The following is a 17,832-nucleotide window of genomic DNA, read 5'->3' as shown; positions in this document are numbered from 1 at the left end:
TATAAACATATATTGTATATATAAACATATATTGTGTATATATATTGTTTATATAAACATATATATTATATATATAAACATATATTATATATATATAAACATATATTGTATATATATATATATATAAAAACATATATTGTGTATATAAACATATATTGTGTATATATATTGTTTATATAAACATATATATTATATATATAAACATATATTTTATATATATATAAACATATATTATATATATATAAACATATATTGTATATATATATATATATATACTGTATACTGTATAGTGATAACCTCCTTATCAACTCAGGTTCATGTGTTTGACCTACATTCCTCCTGCAGCTTCACCTCGCTGACTCTCAGAGGACTGATGCAACCAAGGCGGGGCCGCCTCCAAAACCCCGCCCATTCTCCGTAATATAGTACTTCATTGGTTAGCTGCTCGGAGCATCTCTGTCGTGATTGGTCAGAGTCGCTGTCCTTCAGACCGCACCGGGGTTCAGTAAGAGAGGAAGCCACGTTGACACAGAAAGTGGCGTTTTCTGTTTTTTCTTTCTGAAATACTGTCTCATCGACCCCTCGGTCGCCTGTCAGCTGTCATCCGGACTCTACGGAAAGGTACTACTGCATGTTTCACACGTATTCATCGTGTTTGTCATCCATATCTGGTCGTGAAGCGCAGCTAGCAGAGGCGCTCATTAGCTAGCTATTAAATGCTGTTATCGCTCTGATGAGCATCGGCTAATGCTAATGCTAATGCTACGTGAATAAACGAGTACATTTAAAGAAATACAATTTAAATACTTATGTTGTTTTATTCACTAAAAGTACAAATCCAGAAGTCTCATAAAGCTGGAAACCAAAGCTTTCAGATTTAGTCTGAAATAGTTCATGTTAATATAAATATAAATATAGAGATATAAATATAGGTATAAATATATATATATATATATATATATACAGATATAAATATAGATATAAATATAGGTATAAATATATATATACAGATATAAATATAGATATAAGTATATATATAGATATAAATATAAGTATAAATTTATATAAATATAGGTATAAATATAGATATAAGTATAAATATATATATAGATATAAATATCTACATATATAAGTATAGATATAAATATAGGTATATAGATAAAAGTATATATATATATATATAGGTATATAAATATAGGTATAAATATAGATGTATATATATATATAAATGTAAATATAGATATAAATATAGGTGTGTATATATATAGGTATAAATATAGGTATAAATATATAGATATAGATATATAAGTATAGATATAAATATAGGTATATATATATATAAATATAGGTATAAATATAGATATATATATATAGGTATAAATATAGATATAAATATAGGTATATATAGATATAAGTATAAATATAGATATAAGTATAAATATAGATATATATAAGTATAGATATAAATATAGGTATATATAGGTATATAAATATAGGTATAAATATATATATATATATATATATAAGTATAAATATAGATATAAATATAGGTGTATATATATATATAGGTATAAATATATATATAAGTATAAATATAGATATAAATATAGATATATATAGATATAAATATACATATATAGATATAAATATAGATATAAGTATAAATATAGATCTAGATATAAATATAAATATAGACATAGATATAAACATAGATATAAATATAGATATAAATATAGGTATAAATATAGATATATATAGATATAAATATAGGTATAAATATAGATATACAGTGGGTACGGAAAGTATTCAGACCTCTTTAAATTTTTCACTCTTTGTTTCATTGCAGCCATTTGCTAAAATCAAAAAAGTTCATTTTATTTCTCATTAATGTACACTCAGCACCCCATGTTGACAGAAAAAAACAGAAATGTAGAAATTTGTGCAAATTTATTAAAAAAGAAAAACTGAAATATCACATGGTCATAAGTATTCAGACCCTTTGCTGTGACACTCATATTTAACTCACATGCTGTCCATTTCTTCTGATCCTCCTTGAGATGGTTCTACTCCTTCATTGGAGTCCAGCTGTGTTTAATTAAACTGATTGGCCTTGATTAGGAAAGGCACACACCTGTCTATATCAGACCTTACAGCTCACAGTGCATGTCAGAGCAAATGAGAATCATGAGGTCGAAGGAACTGTCCAAGGAGCTCAGAGACAGAATTGTGGCAAGGCACAGATCTGGCCAAGGTTACAAAATAATTTCTGCAGCACTCAAGGTTCCTAAGAGCACAGTGGCCTCCATAATCCTTAAATGGAAGAAGTTTGGGACGACCAGAACTCTTCCTAGACCTGGCCGTCCAGCCAAACTGAGCAATCGTGGGAGAAGAGCCTTGGTGAGAGAGGTAAAGAAGAACCCAAAGATCACTGTGGCTGAGCTCCAGAGATGCAGTAGGGAGATGGGAGAAAGTTCCACAAAGTCAACTATCACTGCAGCCCTCCACCAGTCGGGGCTTTATGGCAGAGTGGCCCGACGGAAGCCTCTCCTCAGTGCAAGACATATGAAAGCCCGCATAGAGTTAGCCAAAAAACACATGAAGGACTCCCAGACTATGAGAAATAAGATTCTCTGGTCTGATGAGACCAAGATTGAACTTGTTGGCGTTAATTGTAAGCGGTATGTGTGGAGAAAACCAGGCACTGCTCATCACCTGCCCAATACAATCCCAACAGTGAAACATGGTGGTGGCAGCATCATGCTATGGGGGTGTTTTTCAGCTGCAGGGACAGGACGACCGGTTGCAATTGAAGGAAAGATGAATGCGGCCAAGTACAGAGATATCCTGGAAGAAAACCTCTTCCAGAGTGCTCTGGACCTCAGACTGGGCCGAAGGTTCACCTTCCAACAAGACAATGACCCTAAGCACACAGCTAAAATAACAAAGGAGTGGCTTCAGAACAACTCTGTGACCATTCTTGACTGGCCCGGCCAGAGCCCTGACCGAAACCCAATTGAGCATCTCTGGAGAGACCTGAAAATGGCTGTCCACCAACGTTCACCGTCCAACCTGACGGACCTGGAGAGGATCTGCAAGGAAGAATGGCAGAGGATCCCCAAATCCAGGTGTGAAAAGCTTGTTGCATCATTCCCAAGAAGACTCATGGCTGTACGAGCTCAAAAGGGTGCTTCTACTCAATACTGAGCAAAGGGTCTGAATACTTATGACCATGTGATATTTCAGGTTTTCTTTTTTAATAAATTTGCACAAATTTCTACATTTCTGTTTTTTTCTGTCAAGATGGGGTGCTGAGTGTACATTAATGAGAAATAAAATGAACTTTTTTGATTTTAGCAAATGGCTGCAATGAAACGAAGAGTGAACAATTTAAAGAGGTCTGAATACTTTCCGTACCCACTGTATATGGATATAAATATACATATAAATATAGGTATAAATATAGATATAAATATAGGTATAAATAAATATATATAAATATAGATATATGTATATAAATATAGATATAAATATAGATACAAATACAGATATAGATATATATAGATATAAAGCTGGCAGCTGTAATTAGTCACTGAGGGGATGTTTTCTAACCTCCAGTCTGGGGACCATTTTACTCCTCAACAGGTTCAGAAGTCAAAGTTTGTTAAATCAAGTGACTTTCTGATTGTTGTTGTTGTTTACAGAACAGAAACATCATCTGACAGGATGAGTGTCGGGTTCATCGGAGCGGGTCAGCTGGCTCACGCGCTGGTCAAAGGTTTCACCGCTGCAGGTGAGGAGCACACGATCATCACTGATCATCATTGATCATCACTGATCATCACGATCATCACGATCATCATCACTGATCATCACTGATCATCATCATTGATCATCACTGATCATCACGATCATCATCATCACTGATCATCACTGATCATCACTGATCATCACGATCATCACTGATCATCATCATTGATCATCACTGATCATCACGATCATCACTGATCATCATCATTGATCATCACTGATCATCATTGATCATCACTGACGTCACAGCAGCGTTTCTTTATTCTTTTTCACATCTTTTCCTTCATTTCTTCTGTTTTATGTCTTCATTTAAGATCTTTATCCGTCTTCTGAACCCCAAACTGTTTTCTGGGGCGTTTATTGATCCTGTCATATTCATATTATTTTTCACTCCACCGAAGATGATATGTTGTCCTTAAATTTGAGGATTATATTATCAAACCTGTTTGGTGGGAGTTTTGAGAGTCCTCCCACGAGGTTTCACATCATCGGTGACCGTTAGTGTTTCCATATCTGTGTATAATTTTCCAAAAATATGGAAATGCCAGATCAGATAATAAACAAACAACATAAAAAAAAAAAAAACTGAAATCCAAAAATGACAAATACGAGCATTTGATCTGGGAAAAGTCATTTATTTAGTTTTGATGCTGGTGGTGCAGAAAATATCTTCTGATTCTTATAGTTGTAGTAAAAACCCTCAAAGGAGAGAGAATTAAACAATATCTTTTGTGCAGTAAAACACAATAATAATATCATTGAAATAAGATCATTTACAAAATGTAGAAACAAGTGGCTCCACATTAAACCGTGTTTACAACCTCTCCAAACTCTCTCGGTTCTCCGGTCTGTTGTTCTGTTAAATATTTTCTGTATTTTTGTCATGTGATGACACTTTTAGCCCAATTTAGTGTTTTGTTTTTTTACAGAGTCTGGATCGTGTATTATGTTTGTTTTTGTTGTTTTTTTCAAAATGTAAAATGGGACCTGTAGAATAAAGTGATTTCAGTGAAACATCCCTGTAAGCTTAGATTTGGTTGTTTTTCCTGCCGGAGACATTCGGGACACGATAACCCGACGATAACTTCTACTTTAATAAATGGTGTAATTTTTTAAAAGAAAACGTGCTGTTTCCAACCGGCCGGCGGGTCGCGTGGTCCGGAGGTCCGATCCGGTCCTGGTGCTGCTGTAACGTTGGATTCCCCGCTCGGTTATCAGTCAGTTATCTGACAGCTGTTCTTTCCCGTCTCATTGAACGTCTCCAGGTGTGATTGCGACACACCGGATCACCGCCAGCTCCCCCGAGACAGATCTGCCCACCGTGTCGGGACTCAGGGTGAGGACACACCTGTCTGCCTGCTCGTTTACAACGTGTGCACGTTTCCGTGGTAACACCCGTCTGTCTTCCGGCCTCCTCACCGTCACCAGTTTCTTCTTCTCTTGTAGAAAATGGGGGTGAGCCTGACGACCAGCAACAAAGAGACCGTCAGCAAGAGCGACGTGCTCTTCTTGGCCGTGAAGCCGCACATCATCCCGTTCGTTCTGGACGAGATCGGACCGGACATCGAGGACCGCCACCTCATCGTGTCCTGCGCTGCAGGTGTGACCATCAGCTCCATAGAGAAGGTCGGCGTCGCTCACGTTTACAGGAACTTCACTTCATTGTTGCAGTCTTCATATCTGTTAAAACCTCAAATCGAAGGAGAATTCTTGTTTATTTCAACCTGCTGTTTTTCCCTTTAATGTGGCTTCAGACTGAAAAAAAAATCAGGTGAATATTTGGTGCCCCTCCTCTTTCTGAATCTCCAGTGGAGGAGAGGAGTGCAACGTTATCGCCGAGCCACAACGGGGTTGAAATAAACAAGAATCCTCCTTTTAGGTGGAAACGAGCCGTCCTGGCCCGTTTCCCAACATGTGAAGAGAAATCGTCTCCTTCACAGACGTCTCCTACGTTTCTGTTAACGTCTTCCAGAAGCTGCTTCAGTACCGCTCGGCTCCGAAGGTCATGAGATGTATGACGAACACGCCGGTGGTGGTGAGAGAGGGAGCGACGGTGTACGCCACCGGGACGCATGCAGAGGTAACGAGCTGATCGAGGAGAGACTAAAAAGAACCAGAGAGATCAGCTGATTGTTTTTATGTTGCTTAGCAGCAGATTGTTGTTATTTCAGGTGGAGGATGGAAAGTTACTGGAGCAGCTGATGGCCAGCGTCGGTTTCTGCACGGAGGTGGAGGAGGACCTCATCGATGCCGTCACCGGTCTGAGCGGCAGCGGACCCGCCTACGTCAGTACCTTCAGAGATGGATGATGGTTCTGGTTGTAACTCTGAGTTCTGGCATGTGGTCCTTTTATTCCAGAACAGACTGGATCTGCTGCACAGACTTTTTCTTTCCAAAGAAACTCAGAGCGACAGACGTACTGAGATTGTAGGACTGATGTCACATCCAGTTTTTGGGAGATAGTTATGATCGAGTGCTTTCACTGCCAACGCACTCAACTAATCAGTATTTATTTGATTAATTATTTCGTCTATAAGATGTGAAAAATAATGACAAAGTATTCCATTAATAACAAGTTACTGAGAAACGTAAGCACGCCTTCATAAATGATGAGTAACCTGAATGTTTTTTGTTTGTTCGACTTCATTGTTGAACCAGATTTTCTGGGCTTCATACTGCTGCTTGTTTCCTCTTCTGTTCAGCAGCTGGTAAAACGCAGGAACTCTTTTAATGCTCGAGGAGAAACGCTGGCAGGTAGAAGAGGTTGAACGAATGCATATTCTTTTGAATGAGTCGGAGCCCAGCTGTGGTAATGACTTCTATTTTCAAATGTCAGACCCGCCCGCTTTATAAAACACTCACGTCAAGTGTACTTTGTGGCCGACAGACAGCAGCTGAGGAAATTAAGAATAATTGCATCGGTGTGTTTTTATCTGCCGTCTGCGTCGAGCTTCACTCGGGTAGTTAAAGAGAGTTGAAAAGGTCTCGTTTGTTTTGTGACGGTTCGTCTTCAGAGCTACCGGAGACAAAAAAAACTCCACAAAAATCTAATCTGCAGGCTTAAATTGAGATAATTTGCATGTCCAACTATGTGATGAAGCATTTATATGATTTATATGTATGTGCTGTTGTTACGTTAAAGGAGAACCTGTCATCTGTTTCAACAGGCGTTCACGGCTCTCGATGCTCTCGCAGACGGAGGAGTGAAGATGGGTTTACCGAGGAGGCTCGCTGTCAGACTCGGAGCTCAGGCCCTGTTGGTTAGTGTGTGTGTGTGTGTGTGTGTGTGTGTGTGTGTGTGTGTGTGTGTGTGTGTGTGTGTGTCTGTGTGTCTGTCTCTTTCGTCGTACTTATTCTCCACATTAACCCTCCTTGATTCACTTCTCTGCATGTTTGCAGGCAACAACAAAAAAACGTCATTATGCTGCTTTCACTTTCCAGCGATTCTGATAATTGCTGGCTTTTGTTCAATAGAAGAATGAAACGCCGAGAAAATAAACACCTGCAGGGCAACAAAAAAGAAAGAGAAAAATAAAAGGAATACATTTGGTCTTGGAGCTGTTTCCTGCAGGGTCAGCACAAATTTTAAATTGCTCTTTTTCACAAATAACTGAGATAATGTTTGTTTATTTTTTATTTTTTTTGCGATCACAGTTTGGCCGTTGATCTGAAAGGATAATTGGAATTTATTAATTTCAAACATTTCCAGTTATGGTGGCAGCTGCTGTCGTCGTACTCGCTGTGTTTACCGCCTCTCAGCTGTTTTAGGAGTAATTGTGTGTTTTGTTGTTGTTTTCCTGCTGAAGCCTCGTCACATGTTGTCAGTGTCTTGGTTGGTGTGTTACAGTCATGTTGTGTCTGTCTGCGCTGCACCGACACACTGCCTGGGAACATTTTACAATATAAAGGATTCTGTATTTCAGTGCACATATTTTCCATTCACATAATGAAGATGAACATAAATCAGATGAAATATGATTCAGTCAACGACGCGTCGCTGTGACTCGTATCAGCAGTCAACAGGTTGTTTCTACATACATGTATGTATTTACCTTCCTAATTACTCGCCACGTTCTTTTTTTTTTCTCTCTTCAGGGAGCAGCTAAGATGCTCCTGGACTCCGAGCAGCACCCCGGCCAGCTGAAGGACAACGTGTGCTCACCAGGGGGCGCCACCATCCACGCCCTGCACGTCCTGGAGAGCGGCGGCTTCCGCAGCCTCCTTATCAACGCGGTGGAGGCGTCGTGCATCAGGACACGGTGAGACGGCTGCTTCTGGAAACGCAAAACACACGTCACCTTTTCCAGCCTTCTCTCCTGCTGTTTCTGCGTCCCAACATTCAGCCGACTCGGCAACCGTCGAGGTCTCATTATGTTCAGAACTAAATGGAAATTACTTTCTCCATCATTCCTTTGAGCACTCAAATACCACAATACCCTGTGTAACATCTTTTAATGGATTTTTTATAAGTTACTAAACTGGCATTGATCTGAAACACAAAGAAAAGCAGCAGGTCGTCACATTTAAGAGGATGATATCGGCTCATTACTGAATTTTGCTGAATAAATGATTTAAGCCAGTTGGTAGAAGAGGAGTCGCCACCGGTCCACAAAACTTGCATGGATTATGTAGAAATGTCTGTAGATAGAATTTTAAATGTCAGAAATGTACCACAAATATTGCAGGTGTAGAATTCTGCTTTGACCCGTAAATCTCAGAGCGTTGAAAGTGTGTCGCTGTCTTTATATAGGGAAGGAAATATGACACGCACACCTGATGTCAGGGTTTCCCTTCCTCTCACAGGGAGCTGCAGTTCCTGGCCGACCAGGAGCGAATCTCTCCGGCCGCCATCAAGAAAACCACGTTGGACAAAGTTCTGCAGCAGCCCGGCGTCGAGGTCAGCGGCGTCGCCACCGGCAACGGACGGCCCGGACTCAACCTGTTCAACAACCACAGCTCTGGGGTCAAGAAGAAGAACTGAGTCCACGAGAGGCAGACACACACACACACACACACACACACACACACACACACACACACACACACACACACACACACACACACACACACACACACTCACTCACTCACTCACACATGCGTTACAGCTTTAAGTGTACCGGTGTGTACACGTGAAGACATGAATACATCTCAAACAGCTGTTTGGCCATCGAACTTCAGAAATGGACTCAGGACTTCTCTGAAAAAGTTCCTCTGCCAAATGATTTATTCGTGTTCCGGTGGACCTCCTGGTGACGTCACCAACACCGGCGTATTCTGCACACATGGATCACAGTTACAGCCTTACGTTGTGTAGCAGGATTACTGTTTACACAAACACAAACCCAGATAGACGCTGAAGTGCATTTACAGTCTGTCTGTGTGTTGGGCTCCTTCACCGGTACCGACCCGGTGGGCCATCGTGAGGTCCTGGTCCACACCAGGCAGCAGATGGCTGCTGGATAATGACGAGCTCTCAACGTCTGTTTTTAATGTCTGTCTTTAAAAAGCGGAAGTCATCATGTACCCTTTTCTTTTTGCAAATAATTTACTTTTTGTTTGGCCAACGGTGTTCAACTCTTAAAATACTGAATATGATGTGAACAAACATTTTAAAACATCTTTTGTTTTTCTTGTCATCTATGAAATCTGTAGATTTTATAGCATTTTAAGGACATTGTGCCTTTGGCCCCGTGACCCAGAACATATTTTTTCTGTCATTCCAAACTCATTTTTGCGCATCTAAAAACCCAAAAGGCACTTTTTTTTTTCTCTTTTTTTTTTTCTGTGAAATTTTCATCTGGAGGTGCAACTAGAAGCTAAAATACAGTTCATATAGACAATGATGTAAAGGCATTATGTCAGACATCAATCCGTCCTAACTGCATTTTCTATCGTTCTTAATATTTTTATTCCCACCATGTTACATGTTATTGTTTTGTTTGGAGCATCAGCCACTGAATTGGAATGCGAGTCCAAAAATTGACATTAAAGATGCAGAGACGAGTATATTTCTTGCTTATCTTCTGTGTATTGTGTATTTCACGCATTCCTTCTTCATAGTTGGAGGTTTCCCTCAGACCTGTCCGTCCATCCGTGAGTAGTGATTTGCACCCTGGCCTCCAGAGGGCGCCCTTTGATCAGTGGGACCCGTTCACACATTCCTATGAAGATCAAATGACTCCCTTCACATTGCTGCCAGTTGAGACTTAAAATGGACCCTAATCTAGCTTCAAGTATAACAACCCCTCCTCACTTATTGGGAAGCGGCATCAGCTGCAGCGCTTTGATTACACGTTTCACCGCCTCGTCATCCGGATCTCTCCCCGTGTCCCACCGGTGTCCCGCCGGTGTCCCGCTGGAGGTCACGGCCTCCTGAATTCTTTCCCCATCACATCTCCCGCCTGCTATAATTAGACCTTGTGTACGCATTAAAATAATAAGAGGTAAATATGTTTTCCTCACCGGCCTTCGGGCACTTTGTGATTGGATGTCAGAGGAAACACGGGCCACTTATAGAAGCTTTCTGTCAGGGGACATGTGATCATGGTTCTGTCTCCAGATTCAGACGTCCTCCGTCCTCCGTCCCTCTCAGACTCTACCAGGTCAAAGACACGGGAGGGCGCAGGTTTCATCTTCTCTAAAAGAAACTTCAGTGTTACAGTACTTTGAGTTTAGTATGCAGTACTTGAGGTAAAAGTACCCATTCTGAAAGAAAACAGCACCTGTGAGTGACACTGAGTTAGGAGGTGTATAAATAATATCACAATTATTATTTCAGTCCAGTGTTTCTCAGCCGAGAAGTCCAAACCTTTCCAACGAGTCCTATGACAAATCTGAAGGGTCATGAAGTGATTTTAAAGCAGAAGAAACGCAAAAATACAAAGTTGTTCTCGACAGCTGATTGTCTCATTGTTTGGACTTTTGTCTAATCTTTGTGTTTTTTGGGGGAAATATCGAGAGGGAAATTTCTCTTTGGTTGAATTTCTAATCTTCGATCAATGTGTTTGTTCATTTGAATTAAACTTCCTACTTCATGATTATGGTTGAACAATTACTTTTTTTTATTTGGATACAATAAAAACAGACAGCAGGACATACGCTGAGTCGACATCAAATACTTTTGTCTTTCTATTACTTCCATTCTTTAGGAGATTTTTTTTCTAGAAACTGCTTTTTGTAAAGCGGTAAAAGCCCCCCAAAAAATGATGGTTTTATGTCAAATCTGCATCTTAAAATCATAACGAAGAACTACAGCTGTCAGATAACTGAAGCAGAGCAGACGTGTAAAGAAATGCAGCTCTGTGCATGCAGAGTTTTTGAGTCGATGTTCATTTCCAGCACTTCTAAAACTACAGTAATATCGATGTGTTTTTATGTTAGTGTGATAGAGGAGGACAGACGTGCGCTTACATTTGGATTTATTAAGAGACCGCAGACTTCAGCTCTGTTTGTAATTTTAGATATTCGGGCCCTCTTGCTCCATTTTGGATTAACGAATGGCACTTTGTGCAGGACGCAGATAGGCTGCTGGTGTATTCAGGCAATACACAGGTGCATAATGGTGAAGTCAGAATGATGGAGGAAGAGTGATGGTTTGTGAAGAGCCATGTCCTCATTATAATTGAACGATTTATTGCTGTTGTAGGATTAGTTTTATTTTCCTTAAACTAATACACACACCGTGTCCCTTGATTAAATTGCTCTCACTGTGCCTGTTTATTTGTGCGTGCAATGGTTTTTCCTCCGCCGCTGAAGTGTCTTGGTAATCCCTCTTTTATTCCGAAAGGTTATTCTCCGCTTGCTCCTGCCGCTGTCCGTTAAGATTAGCCATTCCTGGAGAGACTTCCATTTGCCTCTCATTATTAGTCTTCTGTTGCCTCTCGTTGGCTCGTTCAGCTTTGAGCGCCTCTCGTCCACCCGAGGTGAAGAGGATGTGCTCGGTGTCAATCATCCCGACACCGGCTGACGGTCTAAAATGGCAGTTCAGTGGTAGATAATCCTGAGTGGAAGGTTTGGTGTGTGTGTGTGTGTGTGTGTGCGCGCGCACGTGTTTCAGCCCAGCGTGGGATTTCTGTCCACAGGTAGGCCAGATGCTTCCTGTCATCCTCATTCAATCAGTGTAATCAGTGACCTTTGCAGTAACATGGTGGTTTGCATTTCGTATCAGGACCGAGAGGAGAGAAGAGAAGGACGAGCTTCTCCACCAAACATCACCTAAAACCTCCAGCAAGGAAAGAGCTGTGAGTTTGTCATGTCCTCTGTTTGACTGTTTATGAGCTACAGTGTGTGTGTGTGTGTGTGTGTGTGTGTGTGTGTGTGTGTGTGTGAGACACCCGTGTACAGCCGTGATCTCGGCGGTGATACAGTATCAGCTTTGTGCAGCTGTCTGGCGAAACGGTCGCAGGAAGAGGAAACTCTTCTGTTAGCACACAGTCAGTGAATCTGCAGTCTGAGTTTCCCTCTCAGGACAACTTGTTATTCACAGACCGAGAGGACACCTGGAGACTCACCTTCACTCTTACTGACACCTGTAGAAGAACCGGACACGTCAGCACCATTTTAATGTCCTCTTTACACCTCTGTCGGGCAGTATCATCATGTAAACTTATATTTTATATGTAAATCCATCAAGTTCCTTCTTCAGACCCGCGTTTAACTTGTTAATGTAGCTTGTTGATAAATGAAGTAGTTATTTGGTTCATTATCACTTTGATATGATGGCTAACGGTGGGGCTAATTTTACACACTACTGGGGAGCTTAATCTATAATAATGCAATAAAGTAGCATGTAAATACTTAAATAAATGCACTTAGTTACAGTCACTGACATCAAGGCTCCAGTATAATTACCATTTATTCATTAAATTTCATTTATACAGCAGCAAATCATAGAATAAACTGGAAGGAAAAGCTCCCTTTCAACAGGAAGAAGCCTCCGACAGGATCAAGCTCAGAAGTGGGCGGAGCATCTGCCACAGGCGGAGAGCAGAGAGAGAAAAGAAAAGCATAGAAACACAACAAACAATTAACATAAGGAAAGTAGGCGTGGCCACAAACCACACATCAGAAACATGCTTTGACATGAAGAGTGACTAACGTGGGAGAAATATGACTCTGAGAGAGTCAGAGAGTTATTAGGACGTCCTGATAAAATCAGTTTACTGGATGTGACCTCGAGAATAATACATTCATCAGATGTGTGACTTAACCTGCTGAATTTTTAACCATTTTCTAAATAATACCAAAATGTACCTCACAGCTGGTAAAGATTTAGTCCTCGAAGGTCTGTGGACATCCAAGCAGAAATATCAGTCGATGAATATGTGATACCGGCTCTTCCTCACAAACTGAGTGGCATTATTCAGAAATAGGCTGCTAATATTAGCTGAGTGCTTCCTTATCGTGTATGTGAAGTCATTAATTCCCTCACAAATGGAAATGGATATTGATAAACTACTGAACAGTAATAGTTTAGTTTGTTTGTAAATGATGCCGTAAATAAGCGCTGATGGTGTAAATGTTTGGTTCGTCTTATTATATGTCGTTTTAAATCTCCTGCATTTAAAAAAAATGATCAAATGATTGTTAGCCAACAAACCGGACAATAAAAACTGGAAAAGTGCAAAACGTCTGGCAGTTAGTTTTACATATTAAACTGTAGTATTAAACTTTTGAAAAAAGATTGTCATCCTCCTGTTTAATTGTTTCTATGAAGATTCTTAAGAGAAAAAACTGTTAAATAGCGTGAATGTGGAAAGTGACTGTTTATTCTGTGGAAACTGAGTCAGGATCTCATAATTTTTTTAATCTGCAATATCACATCCTTCTTTTAGAAGAACGACGGTTGTGATATAAATCTTTAATGTGAGCTGGATGTGTTCTTTGAATTAGGAAATCAACTTAAGAACAAACCGTCAACAAAAGTTCAAGTCCGTGTGAAGTTTCTCAAACGAGTACTTTACCTTCTTTTTATTTCTATGTGGATAAATGTTTGTGTTCACCATCTAAATTGGATTGTTTCTTTATTTTCCACCTGCAGTCCATTTTTTTCTGCATTTGAACAGTTACAGTATATTTTTAATATTTTACTCATCACTCTTTGTCTTGTTGTCATATCAACGGTTCACATGCAGTGATGGAAAAAGATGCTTTACTTTAGTAAAAGTACCAATACTGCATGAAAGGTTTTATTCAACGTACGTAGGAATTAGCTGCAAAATGCAGCATTAAAATATGAAAGTAAAAGTAATAGTTTGATGCCTCTGACTGATACGTGAATATAATATGACATCATTGTTTCATTAATACCGAGGCATCAGTGTGTAAACAGCATGTTACTGTTCGATAGTTCAAACTTCTTTATATCCAGTTTTATAAACGGGGACAGCAGATAAATGTGAAGGTTTGTCAGATGATTACTGGGAGAAAACTAACTTCTGTTTTTACTTTTTTACTCATCTTTTAGTTTTGGTAAGATACGAATCATTTGAACATTTATTGAAATAAAAGGGGAGAAATTTAAAAGGAGAAAAATCCCTTTTTGATGGAGCTGTTAACAATAGCTGAAATGTGACCAGTGGTTTAATCTTAAATGTTGTATTTTAAAAGCTTGTTACACTATTGTGTCAAATCTTTATTTTAGAAGTAACTAATACATGTAGTTCAGTAGAGTATATATATATATATATATATATATATATATATATATATATATATATATATATATATATATATATATATATATTCTCTATATAATGTAGCATGAAGTGTCAGAAAATGAAAATACTCAAGTAAAGTACCTCGAACTTGTACTTTAGTACAGTACTTGAGTAAATGTACTGCGTTACTTCCCACCATGTCCCATGTGAGCTGAGTTTAGAGAAGGTCCCAGCTGTCCTGTCCTGTCCTCTCCACGCGGCTGGAGTAGCGTCTCGTGTCTCTTTAAATGCGGGTTGCGTCGAGCCTTCATGAATGAAACCACGTGATCCAAACATCATTTGACGTCTGGCGCCTCCGACCAGAGACTAAAACAAGCGAGGAGGAAGGAGTGGATTTATCTCGAGACCTGCGAGGAGGCGTGCGCGGAAAAACATTTCTCCAACTGTGTCTTCAGCTCACCGGGTCAGCGCGAACCCGAACCTCGGAGGGCGCGGTGGGGAAGGACGCCGGCGGGACTTCTGGTGAGTCAGCTCTGTCGAAATCAAAGATGAAATTCCTTTTGAAAAGAAAAGCAAAGTGTTGAATGTGGAGGTTCTGATGAATGTGGAGGTTCTGATGAATGTGGAGGTTCTGATGAATGTGGAGGTTCTGTTGAATGTGGAGGTTCTGATGAATGTGGAGGTTCTGATGAATGTAGAGGTGTTCTGATGAATGTGGAGGTTCTGATGAATGTGGAGGTTCTGTTGAATGTGGAGGTTCTGATGAATGTGGAGGTGTTCTGATGAATGTGGAGGTGTTCTGATGAATGTGGAGGTTCTGATGAATGTAGAGGTTCTGATGAATGTGGAGGTGTTCTGATGAATGTAGAGGTTCTGATGAATGTAGAGGTTCTGATGAATGTGGAGGTTCTGTTCAATGTAGAGGTTCTGATGAATGTAGAGGTTCTGATGAATGTGGAGGTGTTCTGATGAATGTGGAGGTTCTGATGAATGTAGAGGTTCTGATGAATGTGGAGGTGTTCTGATGAATGTAGAGGTTCTGATGAATGTGGAGGTGTTCTGATGAATGTAGAGGTTCTGTTGAATGTAGAGGTTCTGATGAATGTGGAGGTTCTGATGAATGTAGAGGTTCTGATGAATGTAGAGGTGTTCTGATGAATGTAGAGGTTCTGTTGAATGTGGAGGTTCTGATGAATGTGGAGGTTCTGTTGAATGTGGAGGTTCTGTTGAATGTAGAGGTGTTCTGATGAATGTGGAGGTTCTGTTGAATGTAGAGGTTCTGATGAATGTAGAGGTTCTGTTGAATGTAGAGGTGTTCTGATGAATGTAGAGGTTCTGTTGAATGTGGAGGTTCTGTTGAATGTAGAGGTTCTGTTGAATGTGGAGGTTCTGTTGAATGTAGAGGTGTTCTGATGAATGTAGAGGTTCTGTTGAATGTAGAGGTTCTGTTGAATGTGGAGGTGTTCTGATGAATGTAGAGGTTCTGTTGAATGTAGAGGTGTTCTGATGAATGTAGAGGTTCTGTTGAATGTGGAGGTTCTGTTGAATGTAGAGGTTCTGTTGAATGTAGAGGTGTTCTGTTGAATGTGGAGGTTCTGTTGAATGTAGAGGTTCTGATGAATGTAGAGGTTCTGTTGAATGTAGAGGTGTTCTGATGAATGTAGAGGTTCTGTTGAATGTGGAGGTTCTGTTGAATGTAGAGGTGTTCTGATGAATGTAGAGGTTCTGTTGAATGTAGAGGTTCTGTTGAATGTGGAGGTTCTGTTGAATGTAGAGGTGTTCTGATGAATGTAGAGGTTCTGTTGAATGTAGAGGTTCTGTTGAATGTGGAGGTTCTGTTGAATGTAGAGGTTCTGTTGAATGTAGAGGTTCTGATGAATGTAGAGGTTCTGTTGAATGTGGAGGTGTTCTGATGAATGTAGAGGTTCTGTTGAATGTAGAGGTTCTGTTGAATGTAGAGGTGTTCTGATGAATGTAGAGGTTCTGTTGAATGTAGAGGTTCTGTTGAATGTAGAGGTTCTGATGAATGTAGAGGTTCTGTTGAATGTGGAGGTTCTGATGAATGTAGAGGTTCTGATGAATGTAGAGGTTCTGTTGAATGTAGAGGTGTTCTGATGAATGTAGAGGTTCTGTTGAATGTAGAGGTTCTGTTGAATGTAGAGGTTCTGATGAATGTAGAGGTTCTGTTGAATGTAGAGGTTCTGTTGAATGTAGAGGTTCTGATGAATGTAGAGGTTCTGTTGAATGTGGAGGTTCTGATGAATGTGGAGGTTCTGTTGAATGTAGAGGTTCTGTTGAATGTGGAGGTTCTGTTGAATGTGGAGGTTCTGTTGAATGTAGAGGTTCTGTTGAATGTGGAGGTTCTGCTGAGTGTGCACCATCACCACCACCGCGCTTATGTTGCCGCTTGTCCCGGTGTGCGCCGCCGCCGCCGCCGCCGCTGCGTCGTCCCGTCGCCGCTGTCGTTTAAAGGGCAGTCGTCTGGTAGTGCTGAATCATCACCACCATCCATCGGTGCAGGCTCCACCGAGACCCGGGAGGTCGCTCCACCGAGACCCGGGAGGTCGCTCCACCGAGACCCGGGAGGTCGCTCCACCGAGACCCGGGAGGTCGCTCCACCGACCATCCGGTGATTTCGTCATAAGACAGACAAAGACCGGCGGCGCGCGGCCGTCAGCTCACCGGAGCCATGTGGCGGAATTAGGGACCGAGCTGTGTGCGGGGATTCCCTCGTTGTGTGGCTCGATATTCATAAAGCTGGAAGGAAGTGGAGCCGGAGGAGGTGGAGGAGGAGGTGGAGGAGGTGGAGGAGGTGGAGGAGCAACGCGGAGCAGCGGAACCGTTCCGGAACAGGAGCGTCAACATTAGCTCCGGGAGGCGGCGGCCGGTTCAGGTGAGACGGCCAGTTAGCATGCCGGGATTTCTGTCTGCTTCACGGGCTGCGGGAGCGGCCGTCCGCCTGCTCTCTACCGGGGGAGCAGCCGTCCGCCTGCTCTCTACCGGGGGAGCGGCCGTCCGCCTGCTCTCTACCGGGGGAGCAGCCGTCCGCCTGCTCTCTACCGGGGGAGCAGCCGTCCGGAGGGTCGGTAGCTGTCAGCCGTCCCGCGGCTAGCTAACGGCGTGTCCCGGAGCGGCGGGGTGACATGTCGCTTTGTGTCCGCCGACGGGCCTCCGGTTCATGACGCTCAGCGGCAGCGGTGATTATTATTATGATCTTTTTACTCGTGCTGTCAGCTTCAGAAGAGGAGAATCGGTCGGCTTCCCGGTGGGCCACCGGTGAGCTCGCGGCACAGATGCTGATTCATCACAACGTTGTTATTTCTCAACGTTTAGCGCGAGCGGATCGGAGGGAGCCATGGCAACATGG

General features: G+C 41.3%; 3 protein-coding genes across 5 annotated transcripts in view; 2 read left to right on the top strand and 1 right to left on the bottom strand.

Annotated features, from left to right (window-relative positions):
- Window positions 1-501: 501 nt before the first annotated feature.
- On the top strand, window positions 502-9,815 carry pycr1b (pyrroline-5-carboxylate reductase 1b). The gene is made up of 9 exons (XM_069139757.1): window positions 502-621; window positions 3,702-3,790; window positions 5,073-5,143; window positions 5,254-5,433; window positions 5,780-5,887; window positions 5,979-6,092; window positions 6,975-7,067; window positions 7,903-8,066; window positions 8,611-9,815. The coding sequence occupies exons 2-9, from the start codon at window positions 3,724-3,726 to the stop codon at window positions 8,786-8,788; spliced, it is 975 nt and encodes a 324-aa protein (XP_068995858.1). The 5' UTR covers window positions 502-621; window positions 3,702-3,723; the 3' UTR covers window positions 8,789-9,815.
- Window positions 9,816-12,643: 2,828 nt separating this feature from the next.
- Window positions 12,644-17,234, bottom strand: LOC138192349 (uro-adherence factor A-like). Of its 2 annotated transcripts, none has more exons than XM_069139687.1 (4): window positions 15,798-17,234; window positions 14,926-15,741; window positions 14,607-14,831; window positions 12,644-12,776 (listed from the first exon to the last, which is right to left on the bottom strand). In XM_069139687.1, the coding sequence occupies exons 1-3, from the start codon at window positions 16,844-16,846 to the stop codon at window positions 14,801-14,803; spliced, it is 1,896 nt and encodes a 631-aa protein (XP_068995788.1). In that variant the 5' UTR covers window positions 16,847-17,234; the 3' UTR covers window positions 12,644-12,776; window positions 14,607-14,800. The 2 variants fall into 2 exon arrangements, with proteins under 2 accessions (XP_068995788.1, XP_068995787.1); XM_069139686.1 differs by having other exon boundaries at window positions 14,926-16,571; window positions 16,610-17,234.
- The window catches only part of mafgb (v-maf avian musculoaponeurotic fibrosarcoma oncogene homolog Gb), a 16,696-nt gene continuing 13,692 nt past the window's right edge, over window positions 14,829-17,832 (top strand). The window contains exon 1 of one of the 2 annotated variants that reach the window (XM_069139689.1): window positions 14,829-14,987. The gene's annotated coding sequence lies outside the window, so the exon portion shown is untranslated. Of the gene's footprint in view, window positions 14,988-17,268; window positions 17,359-17,832 lie in introns of those variants that run through there. The other variant, XM_069139690.1, reaches the window with a different exon arrangement.

This window comes from Embiotoca jacksoni, unplaced genomic scaffold, assembly GCF_022577435.1.
Source record: "Embiotoca jacksoni isolate LCO1_2020_lvr unplaced genomic scaffold, fEmbJac1.0.p SCAF_85, whole genome shotgun sequence".
Taxonomy (NCBI): Eukaryota; Metazoa; Chordata; class Actinopteri; family Embiotocidae; genus Embiotoca; species Embiotoca jacksoni.
The sequence above is the reverse complement of the archived record's forward strand: the minus strand, read 5'-3'. Positions and strand labels throughout refer to the sequence as shown.

Coding starts and splice junctions, on each gene's coding strand:
- LOC138192349 (XM_069139686.1), bottom strand. CDS start 16,846: ATGGTGCACACTCAGCAGAACCTCCACATTCAACAGAACCTCTACATT. Junction 16,572..16,609: donor ACCTCTACATTCAACAGAAC/CTCTACATTCAA, acceptor TCATCAGAACAC/CTCTACATTCAACAGAACCT. Junction 14,832..14,925: donor TTCGGGTTCGCGCTGACCCG/GTGAGCTGAAGA, acceptor CGCTTGTTTTAG/TCTCTGGTCGGAGGCGCCAG.
- pycr1b (XM_069139757.1), top strand. CDS start 3,724: ATGAGTGTCGGGTTCATCGGAGCGGGTCAGCTGGCTCACGCGCTGGTC. Junction 5,434..5,779: donor CCATCAGCTCCATAGAGAAG/GTCGGCGTCGCT, acceptor AACGTCTTCCAG/AAGCTGCTTCAGTACCGCTC. Junction 5,888..5,978: donor CCACCGGGACGCATGCAGAG/GTAACGAGCTGA, acceptor TTGTTATTTCAG/GTGGAGGATGGAAAGTTACT.